The sequence below is a fragment of the Coregonus clupeaformis genome, unplaced genomic scaffold (genome assembly GCF_020615455.1).
Source record: "Coregonus clupeaformis isolate EN_2021a unplaced genomic scaffold, ASM2061545v1 scaf0087, whole genome shotgun sequence".
Lineage (NCBI taxonomy): Eukaryota > Metazoa > Chordata > Actinopteri > Salmoniformes > Salmonidae > Coregonus > Coregonus clupeaformis.
Window position 1 is genome coordinate 192324 of NW_025533542.1, and position 14592 is coordinate 206915.

The window sequence follows — 14592 nt, forward strand, 5'->3', positions numbered from 1 at the left end:
GAGAGTAGACACCATATTAATCAATCAGTCAACTGCATGGGGGAGAGTAGACACCATATTAATCAATCAGTCAACTGCATGGGGAGAGTAGACACCATATTAATCAATCAGTCTGTCGGTCGGTCAGTTAAACATCCATCCTTTTATCCATCCATCCATCCATCCATCCATCCATCCATCCATCCATCTATCCATCTCCATCCACATTAAAGCATTCAGCTAAGACATTTTCTATCACTGCTATAGAATGAACTGGAAATACTCAACATTTCTCATAGTAGGAACCAAAAGTTAGGTTATCAGGAAAGTGAGGAAGACTTTAACTGCGACACGGTACCTGAGTGACGAAGGTCTGGATTATGATCGTCGGGGCGGTCATCATGTATGTCAGGAATGTGGGATTCTGGGACGCTTTGAGGAGTTCCGTGCCGCTGATGCTGCTGAAGGTTGCCGAGGGAACACCGATCACCAGGGAACCCAGCATCATCAAGGTGGACGCGTTGTTGATCTGACAGGAAGAAGGGATGAAACGACAACATGATGAGTACATGAAACAAAGACGGAAGGAAATGTCATCTGATAAAAAGAAGGAAAATGGGGAATGACTACAGAATAATGATTAAAGTACAAATTCTATGATTTTATCCAAATACACCACAACCACTACCTACATGCTGTGGGCGGTACCAACAACAACCAGTACTAGGTGATAAACGAACTACCACCAGCTGGTTTCCTGCAGGTCTCCTGACTCTGACGTCTGAGGCAGTACGAGTGAAAAACGAGAAACGGACGAGAAAGTGAGAAAGAGAGCTGGGTTGAAAGACAAAACTGTTGAAGAAAGTGTTTATCTGAGAGCCTGTGGCTTTATTTAGGTTCCTTTTAAAAGAACAACAACCACCACCAACTAGGTTACCTGCAGGGTTCCTGACATCATCAGTGATTGGATGATGGCCATGGCCTGGCCCTGGTTCCAGCCAGTCACAGTGGTCAGAATGCTGAGGGAGGCCCATAGAACGCTGGCGGGTGCCATGGTGATCTGACCCTCAGACAGAGCTGTACTCTTGTTGCCAAGGGCAGCGATGGAGTTGCTGTTTATGTTATCTCCCATGTTACCTGCTAGAGCTGAGGACACCTAGAGAGAACACACAGAGAGGGTTACAGGACAGTACATTGTGTGTGTGTGTGTGTGTGTGTGTGTGTGTGTGTGTGTGTGTGTGTGTGTGTGTGTGTGTGTGTGTGTGTGTGTGTGTGTGTTACCTGTGGGTCCAGGTTTGTACACAATCCAGTCAGGCTGTGTAGAAGGATCATGCTCTGCTCAGCGTCCAGCTGGCTGAATGCCGGCCCTGGGACCACACATCGAAACAACAGAGGAAGACTGGGGAGAGAGAGAGAGAGAGAGAGAGAGAGAGAGAGAGAGAGAGAGAGAGAGAGAGAGAGAGAGAGGGTCATTGTATGTAGGATTGTAGGGTGAAATACATTTGACAGACAGACAGGAGAGAGAGAGAGAGAGAGAGAGAGACAGACTGTTGAGAGACAGTCAGACAGAAAACAGACAGACAGACAGACAGACAGACAGACTCACAGAGGAGAGTGACAGACAGACAGGAGAGAGAGAGAGAGACAGACAGAGACAGGAGGGAGAAAGACAGACAGCTAGACAGACAGACAGGAGAGTGAGAGACAGACAGGAGAGTGAGAGATAGACAGACGGACAGAGAGAGAGAGAGAGAGAGAGAGAGAGAGAGAGAGAGAGAGAGAGAGAGAGAGAGAGAGAGAGAGAGAGAGAGAGAGAGAGAGAGAGAGAGAGAGAGAGAGAGAGAGAGAGAGAGAGAGAGAGAGAGAGAGAGAGAGAGAGAGAGAGAGAGAGAGAGAGCGAGAGCGAGAGAGAGAGAGAGAGAGAGAGAGAGGAGAGACTCACAGCAGAGGGTTGAAGTTGCTATCCTGTAGGTAGACCAGTGATGTGTAGTAGTCAGTGAGGTTCTGGGGCAGGCTAGTGTAGTTCAGCAGACCTATATTCACCAGGTTCACTGTGAACACCTGCAACACCTGGGAGGAGGAGGAGGAGGAGGAGGAGGAAGAGGAGAATGAGGAAGAGGGAGAGGGAGATGAGGAAGAGGAAGATGATGAAGAGGAGAATGAGGAGGAGGAGGAGGAAGAGGAGAATGAGGAAGAGGGAGAGGAAGAGGAGGAGGAGGAAGAGGAGATTGAGGAAGAGGGAGACAACACACACAGGGATTAATAACTAGCCATGCATTCCAGGTTGGTGTCCATTTGAATTGAAAGCAGTCAATTCAGCAGTCAAGTAAACTGAATTAGCAATTCTATCATTTTAAATTAATCTATTTTCAATTATGTTCAAGTAGAAGCGTGTGTGTGTGTGTGTGTGTGTGTGTGTGTGTGTGTGTGTACTCCACAGTATAGTACCTGTGCTGATCCAAAGGTGTTGAGGTCTTCCAGGGTAAGATAAGTGATGAAAGACTCCGATGTTCTCAGCAAACCAGGCAGTTGAGTTGAGCTCCGGATCACTGGCGTTGTAACACTTAGGAACCGACGCTGGAGACAGCACAACAAGCACGTTGCCATCACAGACATTGTTAAAGCAATGTTATGGCAATGTTATGACAGGTCGTTGACCAGTTGTATCATTCTCTCAGTATTAACCAATAAGAAAACATAACATGTTAGCATAAAAAGTTCCCCAAACAATTACATTATAGTGAGAATTAAAACTGCTACGTTATCATCATGGAACATTTAGAGCCAACATGGGGGGACAATTACATGAACTCCATAGACATACAGTGTATCTATGGCTCTGGTGGAAACTTGCAGCCTGTGGCACAAAATGGCTGACCTGAGGTGAGGTATGGCTTGATGGTCTCCCTGTACACATCTCTCTCCACAAAGTCTGCAGCGCTGTAGTTATAACGCCCCAGAACTGAGATGCTAAAAACACAACAACAGCATCACATTCATTACAACAGATCAAGTCAAACATAGACGTCGTGGGAAAAATATGCCAAAAAAACAATACAGAACATTTAGACAAGACGGCATCAAAAAACAGAATGTGTAACATCACCTGTCCGAAAGTCTTCTACAAGAGTTCCACCAACACTGAGCCCTTGGAAGTGGTTGTTATGTTGTAATAAGTTGCAATAAGACGTCATGACAGGTGGAAACCACGGCCCTCTGAACATCTGCAAATCCCTGCCTGCGTGGGATTGAATTCTGGTCCCACCAGCCTTCACCCTTCTATCTGTCGTTCAGCTGATTTCTGTCTATCCCTTTCAATAAAATCGGAAACAAATATGTACTAAATGTATTTTTGAAAATCCCTTACAGTTTCTGGAAGGCCAGACAGGGGGCGGTCTGGACAGCAGCAGAGGTAACCAGGCTCTTGGTGAGGAAGGGCAGGTAGTTCTTCAGCCTCAGTTCAAACCAGGCGTTGACCTCTGACCTCTGACTGCTGCTGAGAGCCTGGGGCCAGACGCACGGCAGCGTGGGACGCCTCACTGACTCAGGGATACTCTCCTGGGGGGGAGAGAAGAGGACACAGGCCAGTTGCTTAGATATGAATGGGGTTTAGAGGAAGCTGTGTGTTCTAGTGGCACAAAATGGATTCCTCTTGGATTCTGCCTTTCTGGTGAATGGCTGGCATAGGAGACAATTGGTGTGCAGTGGGTGTTTTACAGGGTTAACACAGTAATTGTGTGTGTGTGTACGTACAGTCCCCAGGAACTGTGGGGTCTTGGCATAGTTGCTGTAGAGTTGGCAGAGCTTTGTGTCGCTGTCGACAACGTTGGGGCGGCGCAGGAAACGACCCAGGTCAGAGACAGGCAGAGAGTTCACCAGCTAGAGAGAGAGATGAGGAAACACATGCTCATCATCCTCATCATCATCCTCATCACATCATCATCATCCTCCTCACATCATCCCCATCATCATCCTCATCCTCATCCTCATCATCCTCATATCATCATCATCATCATCCTCGGGAGGGGCAGTTCCTCTTGCTGCTCCGTAGGTAAGCACCATGGTCTTGTAGTGGATGCGAGCTTCGACTGAAAGCCAGACACACACACACACACACACACACACACACACACACACACACACACACACACACACACACACACACACACACACACACACACACACACACACACACACACACACACACACACACACACACACACACACCTCACCTGTTCCATCTGGCTACGGGTTATGAGGGAGAGGAATGTGGTCAGGTTGGGGAACCTGAAACCCAGGAAGGAACTCTCCAGGAAACCATAGAAACTGTTGTTGTAGTTTGCACCATAGCAACGGAGTGGGGAGGAGCCTGGGAGGGGGCGGGGGCAGGACTGTCAATCAAATATCTTTGACAGGAAATTCTGTGATCAAAACTCAATATGACAAACTGACAACAAATACGATCATTAGTTGTTTGAGTAATGAGGTTTTGTATCACGACAAGACAAACTGTCCAACTTTCATCATTAGTAAGGACACTGTCAACAAGAAATCATCCTTACAACAAAACTCAGTATGAAAAACTGATTACATTTACATTTACATCATTTAGCAGACGCTCTTATCCAGAGCACGTTCATAAATTTTTTTTGAGTGTTGAGCTTTTGTATTACAGCAAGACAAGTTATATAGTGTGCTGCAGTATTTCTATTTCCAATGGATTTGTTGTGTATGTCAGTCAGTACCTTGGAGGGAGAGGAGGATTTGATTGTAGATGTTACTCTGTGTGTTGTCCTGAAGTGTAGGGAGGGTGGTGTTCAGCTCCTCCACCCTGGGAAAGACAGACATCTCAGAAATTAAACATACCCATCATCAAAATACAAGATGGCTCCCTCTCCTCTTCTACTGAGATGACCCCCACCTGGCACTATCGTCTAATGTAGATCTTTTACATTTAACACTTTTTAAGACAGTTGGAAACAGAGGGTGAAACAGGCAAGTGGCAGTTGGAAACAGAGGGTGAAACAGGCAAGTGGCAGTTGGAAACAGAGGGTGAAACAGGCAAGTGGCAGTTAGAAACAGAGGGTGAGACAAGCTAGTGGCAGTTGGAAACAGAGGGTGAGACAGGCAAGTGGCAGTTGGAAACAGAGGGTGAGACAGGCAAGTGGCAGTTGGAAACAGAGGGTGAGACAGGCAAGTGGCAGTTGGAAACAGAGGGTGAGACAGGCAAGTGGCAGTTGGAAACAGAGGGTGAGACAAGCTAGTGGCAGTTGGAAACAGAGGGTGAAACAGGCAAGTGGCAGTTGGAAACAGAGGGTGAGACAGGCAAGTGGCAGTTGGAAACAGAGGGTGAGACAGGCAAGTGGCAGTTGGAAACAGAGGGTGAGACAGGCAAGTGGCAGTTGGAAACAGAGGGTGAGACAGGCAAGTGGCAGTTGGAAACAGAGGGTGAGACAGGCAAGTGGCAGTTGGAAACAGAGGGTGAGACAGGCAAGTGGCAGTTGGAAACAGAGGGTGAGACAGGCAAGTGGCAGTTGGAAACAGAGGGTGAGACAGGCAAGTGGCAGTTGGAAACAGAGGGTGAGACAGGCAAGTGGCAGTTGGAAACAGAGGGTGAAACAGGCAAGTGGCAGTTGGAAACAGAGGGTGAGTCAGGCAAGTGGCAGTTGGAAACAGAGGGTGAGACAGGCAAGTGGCAGTTGGAAACAGAGGGTGAGACAGGCAAGTGGCAATTGGAAACAGAGGGTGAGACAGGCAAGTGGCAGTTGGAAACAGAGGGTGAAACAGGCAAGTGGCAGTTGGAAACAGAGGGTGAGACAGGCAAGTGGCAGTTGGAAACAGAGGGTGAGACAGGCAAGTGGCAGTTGGAAACAGAGGGTGAGACAGGCAAGTGGCAGTTGGAAACAGAGGGTGAGACAGGCAAGTGGCAGTTGGAAACAGAGGGTGAGACAGGCAAGTGGGAGAACAGTAGGAATAGTAGACATGGGGATTGAACCCCGGTCTCCAGTGGGGAGTAGAGTACATGTAACTGTCCGGGAGTGTTACAGCAAGACCCCAGGCTCTGCATCCCACCTAGCACTAAGATCAGTCAAAGCTACAGAAAAACATGCTTCTACAGTCTCACATGATATAGATATAGATGTAAGATAGATACACCCTGTTAAATAAGGGTTCAATAAAAATAAATAAATAAACAACACTACTGACTAAGGTTGCGTCCCAAATGGCACCCTATATTCCCTACATAGTGCACTACTTGTGACTAGAGCTTATAGGGAATAGGGTGCAATTTGGGACGCCCCCTAAATCCCCAGTGAAGATCAGTCCGTCTCTTACAGCTGCTGTCCGATGCTGCAGTTCCTCTGTGCGACCACACCGAAGAGGGGGGCGACGTGGAGCGGGGACAGGTTGATCAGCAGGGGACGGAGCCTGCTGTGGAGCCAGGTGAGTACTTCCTGGTCGCTAACAGAAGGGTCTGATAGGTTCCCGCGGTCAAACACCTGCTGGAGCATGGCTGAACGCACCGCCACTGGGAACTTAGACTCTTGACCCTACGGACAGAGGGAGAGAGGGAGGGAGAGATGGAGTGAAGAGGGGTGGAGAGAGGGAGGGAGAGATGGAGTGAAGAGGGGTGGAGAGAGGGAGGGAGAGATGGAAGGAGGGAGGAAGGGACAGGAAAGGGAAGAGAAGAAGAGGATGGGTAACAGAGAGAGAGAGAACAGATCATGGAAGACAGTTGAATAATATTCCATCTTCAGACCCATTCAAACCTGTTTAACTATTGATAGACAGGATGCCTCTCAAATGGCACCTATTGATAGATTGGATGCCTCTCAAATGGCACCTATTGATAGATTGGATGCCTCTCAAATAATAATGGCACCTATTGATAGACTGGATGCCTCTCAAATGGCACCTATTGATAGACATGATGCCTCTCAAATGGCACCTATTGATAGACTGGATGCCTCTCAAATGGCACCTATTGATAGACATGATGCCTCTCAAATGGCACCTATTGATAGACTGGATGCCTCTCAACTGGCACCTATTGATAGACTGGATGCCTCTCAACTGGCACCTATTGATAGACTGGATGCCTCTCAAATGGCACCTATAGATAGACAGGATGCCTCTCAAATGGCACCTATTCCATATAAAGTGCACTAATATAATAGGGTGTCATATGGGACTGTATAGGGAATAGGGCGTCATATGGGACTATATAGGGAATAGGGTGTCATATGGGACTATATAGGGAATAGGGTGTCATATGGGACTATATAGGGAATAGGGTGTCATATGGGACTATATAGGGAATAGGGTGTCATATGGGACTATATAGGGAATAGGGTGTCATATGGGACTATATAGGGAATAGGGTGTCATATGGGTCTATATAGGGAATAGGGTGTCATATGGGACTGTATAGGGAATAGGGTGTCATATGGGACTATATAGGGAATAGGGTGTCATATGGGACTATATAGGGAATAGGGTGTCATATGGGACTATATAGGGAATAGGGTGTCATATGGGACTATATAGGGAATAGGGCGTCATATGGGACTATATAGGGAATAGGGTGTCATATGGGACTATATAGGGAATAGGGCGTCATATGGGAATAGGGTGTCATATGGGACTATATAGGGAATAGGGTGTCATATGGGACTATATAGGGAATAGGGTGTCATATGGGACTATATAGGGAATAGGGTGTCATATGGGACTATATAGGGAATAGGGTGTCATATGGGACTATATAGGGAATAGGGTGTCATATGGGACTATATAGGGAATAGGACGTCATATGGGACTATATAGGGAATAGGGTGTCATATGGGACTATATAGGGAATAGGGTGTCATATGGGACTATATAGGGAATAGGGTGTCATATGGGACTATATAGGGAATAGGGCGTCATATGGGACTATATAGGGAATAGGGTGTCATATGGGACTATATAGGGAATAGGGCGTCATATGGGACTATATAGGGAATAGGACGTCATATGGGAATAGGGTGTCATATGGGACTATATAGGGAATAGGACGTCATATGGGAATAGGGTGTCATATGGGACTATATAGGGAATAGGGTGTCATATGGGACTATATAGGGAATAGGGTGTCATATGGGACTATATAGGGAATAGGGTGTCATATGGGACTATATAGGGAATAGGACGTCATATGGGAATAGGGTGTCATATGGGACTATATAGAGAATAGGGTGTCATATGGGACTATATAGGGAATAGGGTGTCATATGGGACTATATAGGGAATAGGGTGTCATATGGGACTATATAGGGAATAGGACGTCATATGGGACTATATAGGGAATAGGGTGTCATATGGGTCTATATAGGGAATAGGGTGTCATATGGGACTATATAGGGAATAGGGCGTCATATGGGGAATAGGGCGTCATATGGGACTATATAGGGAATAGGGTGTCATATGGGGAATAGGGTGTCATATGGGACTATATAGGGAATAGGGTGTCATATGGGACTATATAGGGAATAGGGTGTCATATGGGACTATATAGGGAATAGGGTGTCATATGGGACTATATAGGGAATAGGGTGTCATATGGGACTATATAGGGAATAGGGTGTCATATGGGACTATATAGGGAATAGGGTGTCATATGGGACTATATAGGGAATAGGGTGTCATATGGGGAATAGGGCGTCATATGGGACTATATAGGGAATAGGGTGTCATATGGGACTATATAGGGAATAGGGTGTCATATGGGACTATATAGGGAATAGGACGTCATATGGGACTATATAGGGAATAGGGTGTCATATGGGACTATATAGGGAATAGGACGTCATATGGGACTATATAGGGAATAGGGTGTCATATGGGACTATATAGGGAATAGGGTGTCATATGGGACTATATAGGGAATAGGGACGTCATATGGGTCTATATAGGGAATAGGGCGTCATATGGGACTATATAGGGAATAGGGCGTCATATGGGACTATATAGGGAATAGGACGTCATATGGGACTATATAGGGAATAGGGTGTCATATGGGACTATATAGGGAATAGGGTGTCATATGGGACTATATAGGGAATAGGACGTCATATGGGACTATATAGGGAATAGGGTGTCATATGGGACTATATAGGGAATAGGGTGTCATATGGGACTATATAGGGAATAGGGTGTCATATGGGACTATATAGGGAATAGGACGTCATATGGGACTATATAGGGAATAGGACGTCATATGGGACGCCACCATATAATAGCTCATCCCCATGGTGATGGCTGGAGAGAAGTCATTGAAGAAGTCTGAAGAGGATAGATAGATTAGATAGATAGATAGATAGATAGATAGATAGATAGATAGATAGATAGATAGATAGATAGATAGATAGATAGATAGATAGATAGATAGATAGATAGATAGATAGATAGATAGATAGATAGATAGATAGATAGATAGATAGATAGATAGATAGATAGATAGCTTGTCTCACGGTGATGGCTGGAGAGAAGTCATTGAAGAAGTCAGTGAAGAGGATGTTGGGGACGTAGTTCATCAGCATGTTGACTTCTGCAGCAGAGCTGAGCTGGCCTGGACTAGAGGACACCCCTGCCAACTGTCTCACTGTGAGCTGGGGCAGGGCTTCCATCTGCAGCACAGACACAACTCACATTATAACTACAGACAACACTGACATTATTACAGACACGATCACTGTTAGCTGGTGTAACGGTTCCATCTTTACCACAGACACAACAACAGACATTATTACAGACTATCACAACAGGACAACAGGACAACATACATTACAACAGGACAACATACATTACTACAGACCAGGACAATAGACATTACTACAGACAATTACAATAGGACAACAGACATTACTACAGACAATTACAACAGGACAACAGACATTACTACAGACTATTACAACAGGACAACATATATTACTACAGACTATTAAAACAGGACAACAGGACAACATATATTACTACAGACTATTACAACAAAACAACATACATTACTACAGACTATTACAACAGGACAACAGACATTACTACAGACTATTACAACAAAACAACAGACATTACTACAGACTATTACAACAGGACAACAGGACAACATATACAGTGGGGAAAAAAAGTATTTAGTCAGCCACCAATTGTGCAAGTTCTCCCCTTAAAAAGATTAGAGAGGCCTGTAATTTTCATCATAGGTATGTGACAGGTTAAAGGACATATTCATAGCCTGTTATACACTAAAAAGTATTAGTAAGTTCATGGTATGTAAGGATCTTAAAATATCTAAGGTTAAAAAGATTATGCATCCAGTACTAGTTCATAGAGATTGATAAAATGCATAAATGTGTTTAAAATCCGTCAAGAGTCAAAGGGTTAATATTGTAAGAGGAATGTGTAAATGTTATATTGACTACTTTATTTTGTGGTGCCTAATTTAAGGGTAAAAGTGTTCATCTGTGATCTACTAAATGCTCTTAATCTATGAGCCTGAGATCGATTGCTCTGGTCTCCACCCAACTTCCTGGGGGAATCGCGGTCTTTTTCTCATTACACTAAATTTGTCAGTGAGGAAACATAACTGCGTCACGTTCGTGATTATTTCTTCCCTTTTTCAGGTACGTTATTGATATAAAACGAGTTAATTTGAATGTAATAACTTGCTAACATGTCAAGAGAGTTTAAGGTATGTGTTAGTAACATCTTGAGGAAGTTAGAGTTAAGTTGAAGAGTTATTAGGTGCGTGTGTGACTAATCTGCTTGGTTGCAGCGATAGCTTCGTACTGAGAGTAGCTGCCATTTTATGCTAATTGTGAATGAACATGTGCGTTGTTAATAATAATATTTGGGGTTATTTGTATAATGTGTTTCGAATACTTTGTTGACATGGTTGATAAATGTAGTTATGGGTTACTGAGCTAAAGCTACTTTGTGTTTGACAGTTATATTGAAACATTTGTATATGTTTTAGTGAATTACAGTTTATGCTGTTGTGACTTGAATAAGCTTTGTACCCTACAAATCTCTGGTTCCTGTAGATCTGTTGTTCTGTAAAATGTGGTATTTTTGTAAAATATTTACACTAAATTTGTCAGTGAGGAAACATAACTGCGTCACGTTCGTGATTATTTCTTCCCTTTTTCAGGGGTGTAACATTTTGGAGGCTCCGCTGAGATTGCTGCTCAGATGTCCGGCTTCCACATCCTGGTCGCTGAATTCTGAGCCAGCTAAATCCCTACATAACAACCCAGGCAGGCTGCAGTGAGGAAAGTGTTGCTGTTCGAGGGGAGCTGGAAGTTGGTGGTTAAGCACGTGTCAACTGAGGCCGTTGAGAGACCATCAGAGACAGTAAGGACCATCTAATTCAGAGTCAACTCCTGCACAGTAAAGGTTCCTCCTGTCCTGTCAACATGACAACCGCCTTGGAAGAACTACAGGAAGAGGTAGTAGGAGAATTGCAAACCCTGACTAAAGACAAGTTACTAGACGTATGTGATTTCCTTGACATATCAGGCGAACAGAGAAGAGTTGTTCAAGACAAATCCCGCATATCATTGATGACTCACATTATGATGTTCCTTGAAAGAGAGGAAGTTGCAGAGTTAGAAGATGGCGGCATGTCGGAATTATTGTTACTTAAAGACAAAATGACAGAGATGATCAGTGGCATAGATAGCAAGACAGGGCAAACTGACCATGATATTGAAACAGCCAGAACACATCACAGAATAGAGGGACTGAGAACTGTAACCCCACAACAAGGGGTGGGAACTGAGCAGAGTACTGCAGACCAAGCCAGTGATTCTCTGCGCCAGCCCCCAACCCCCTGCCCATCTTCAGAGGAGCATGCAGCTCTCACCCAGTGCACAGCCCGGCTCATACTGGCGCAAAGAGTTAAAAATTTCTGGTCAGATAGGTGAACCGGGCCAGAAAGATAAACTGACTTTTTCCAGCCTTGCCCATCAGATTGAGAATGGACTTAACAGAGGCTATCCTGAGGTAGAAATAGTAGACGCAGTAATCAGGGCTATTTCTCCAGGCTCACAGCTACGCAGCTACTTGGAAGGTAAACCCCAGCTAACTCTTCCCACACTTAGATGCATCCTGCGTTCCCACTTCCAAGAGAAGAGTGCAACAGAGCTTTACAAACAGCTAGCTTCAGAAGCACAGCATAGCAAGGAGACCCCTCAAAGCTTCCTGATGCGCGTCTTAGATTTGAGGCAGAAAGTACTATTTGCGTCCCAGGAGTCAGAATCAGGGCTTAAGTATGACCCTGCCCTAGTCCAGCGCATGTGTTTACACACAGTCCTTACAGGTCTCCAGAGTGACAGTATCAGGATAGACATGCAGCCTCTCCTGCTTGATAGCGAAACATCAGATGAGGTTTTGCTAGAGAAGCTTAACATTGCTTGTGCTAATGAGATAGAAAGACGAAACAAAAAGCGTTTTAATGCCCCACAGCCTGCTACAACTGTAAGTGTAGTTCAGTTAGAAGATACGCCATCTGCAAAGTGTCCTGTGAAGGAAGCCAAAGCTAAGATACCCGCAGAACTGTTAACAGAGTTAGCTGAACTTAAGACAGGTGTAGCTTCCCTAAAAGGTCTCAGTGCAGAGATTGCTCAGATTAAGGAGACATTACAGCAGCCTATGTTTCAGTCATCGCCTTATGCCCATGCCCCACTTCCAGTTAGGAGGCCAGATAGGGACCCCCAGCCACCTGTTTCCCAGCAACAGTATTACAGCAACTACAGTCAGCCCCATGCACCTGACCCTGCGCAGTATCAATATGCACCTAACCTGTATACCAACCGCTCTGCTCAAGCTCCAAGGAGGTGTTTTGTCTGCCAGCAGGCCAGAACAGATGCACGCTGCACACACTGCTTCCGATGTGGGAGTGGGGAACATTTTCAAGCTGGATGTAAAATCCGGGGAGTCAGACCATCCAAAGAGGCCCCTTTAAACGGGGAAGGGTTACCGCTGAGGGACAAGTGTTAACCATAGCTACCAAAAAGTCCCAGAAATGTGCAAATTGTGCCAGAGAAGAGTCATTTGAGAACCTGAAACAATGTTCATCATGTAAAGAGACACTGTACTGTTCCAAAGGATGTCAAAACCAACATTGGACTAAACATAAGGAAAAATGCACTCACCTGAAAATTGACTCTACCTGTGAAAAGCTTTCCTGTACAGAAGAAAATGCCCACTCTTTACCATCCCTAGCTCAAGGTTGCCACCCCCATAAGGTCACCTCGCTAGTCGGTAGACAGTGCCTTGTTGAGTGTCACCTGAATCGCCACCACCTCCAAGCTCTATGGGACACAGGCTCTCAGGTATCGGTCATTGATGAACGATGGAAAGCGGAATCTCTCCCAAACGCAAGGCTGAGGGATGTTTCAGAAATTCTGGACTCACCTGATGATCTAAGATTGACGGCAGCAAATGGGACTGAAATGCCGTACCTGGGATGGATTGAAACAACTTTTCGGTTAGCCTCTGAAACTGACCAAACGAAGGAACTGATCATCCCAGTGCTGGTAATGAAAGGCTGTCACCTATCTCATCCCATCATAGGTTTCAATGTTATTGAGCACATCCTGACAAGGACCGAAAAGACTAAACGGTACAGCACAGTGAAAAAAGCTTTCCCAAGCCTCAAAAGAAATAAGGTGAGGGCTTTTATACAGGCTGTTAGTGCAGAACAGACAGATGAATACGCAGTGAAAACCAAGAAAGAGAAGGTTGCTGTACCAAAACACAGTAGCATTCAGATTGAGTGCCGGGTAGCTTCCCAGCCTTTCAAAGATGACATGACAATGCTTTTCCAGCCAGACCTGAACCCGCAGTGGCCAGATGAACTTGAGTTCTTTGACACACTAGTCAGAGTTAAGAAAGGTGTTTTTCCAGTTGTCATGCTTGATGTCTCTAACCCCACTGACCACGACATTGCCCTGCTAGGACGCACCATAATCGGTACAGTACAAACCATTATGACTGTTACCTGCCCAAGTCTTTGAAAAAGCAGCCACAGTGAATCACACCAGTGTTCAAACCCCATGTACTGCTACTGAACAGTGGGATCCACCAGTAGGTTTAAGTCACCTAACCGAAGAACAGAGAGAGGTTGTTAGGAAAATGCTTAGAGAAGAGTGTCACTCCTTCTCCAGATCAGACAATGACATTGGCTGCATTGAACGATTGAAAATGACTATTTCTCTAAAGGACTCTGAACCAGTCAAGCGCACATACATGTCAGTGCCCAGGCCACTGTATCAGGAGATGAAGGGTTACCTTCATGACCTCATAGCCCAGGGTTGGGTTAGGAAGTCAAACTCTTCATATTCTTCACCTGTCGTGTGTGTTAGGAAGAAGGACGGGACCCTCCGGTTGTGTATAGATTACAGAGACCTGAACAGAAAGACACATCCCGACCGCCAGCCCATCCCTCGGGTCCAGGACATCATGGACAGTTTAGGTGGTAATTCCTGGTTCTCCCTTTTAGATCAGGGAAAAGCATATCACCAAGGGTTCATCTCTGAAGAAAGCAGATCACTGACAGCATTTGTGACCCCATGG

General features: G+C 45.3%; 1 protein-coding gene across 1 annotated transcript in view; it reads right to left on the reverse strand.

The window, feature by feature from the left end:
- Window positions 1-1290: 1290 nt before the first annotated feature.
- LOC121563399 overlaps window positions 1291-14592 on the reverse strand; it is a 42463-nt gene continuing 29161 nt past the window's right edge. The window contains exons 36-45 of the mRNA XM_045213184.1: window positions 9492-9647; window positions 6316-6530; window positions 4725-4810; window positions 4212-4348; window positions 3733-3858; window positions 3347-3537; window positions 2858-2949; window positions 2428-2556; window positions 1922-2049; window positions 1291-1378 (exon numbers count right to left, since the gene is read on the reverse strand). Coding sequence (XP_045069119.1) covers window positions 1994-2049; window positions 2428-2556; window positions 2858-2949; window positions 3347-3537; window positions 3733-3858; window positions 4212-4348; window positions 4725-4810; window positions 6316-6530; window positions 9492-9647 — 1188 coding nt within the window. The 3' untranslated portion in view covers window positions 1291-1378; window positions 1922-1993. The remainder of the gene's footprint in view (window positions 1379-1921; window positions 2050-2427; window positions 2557-2857; window positions 2950-3346; window positions 3538-3732; window positions 3859-4211; window positions 4349-4724; window positions 4811-6315; window positions 6531-9491; window positions 9648-14592) is intronic.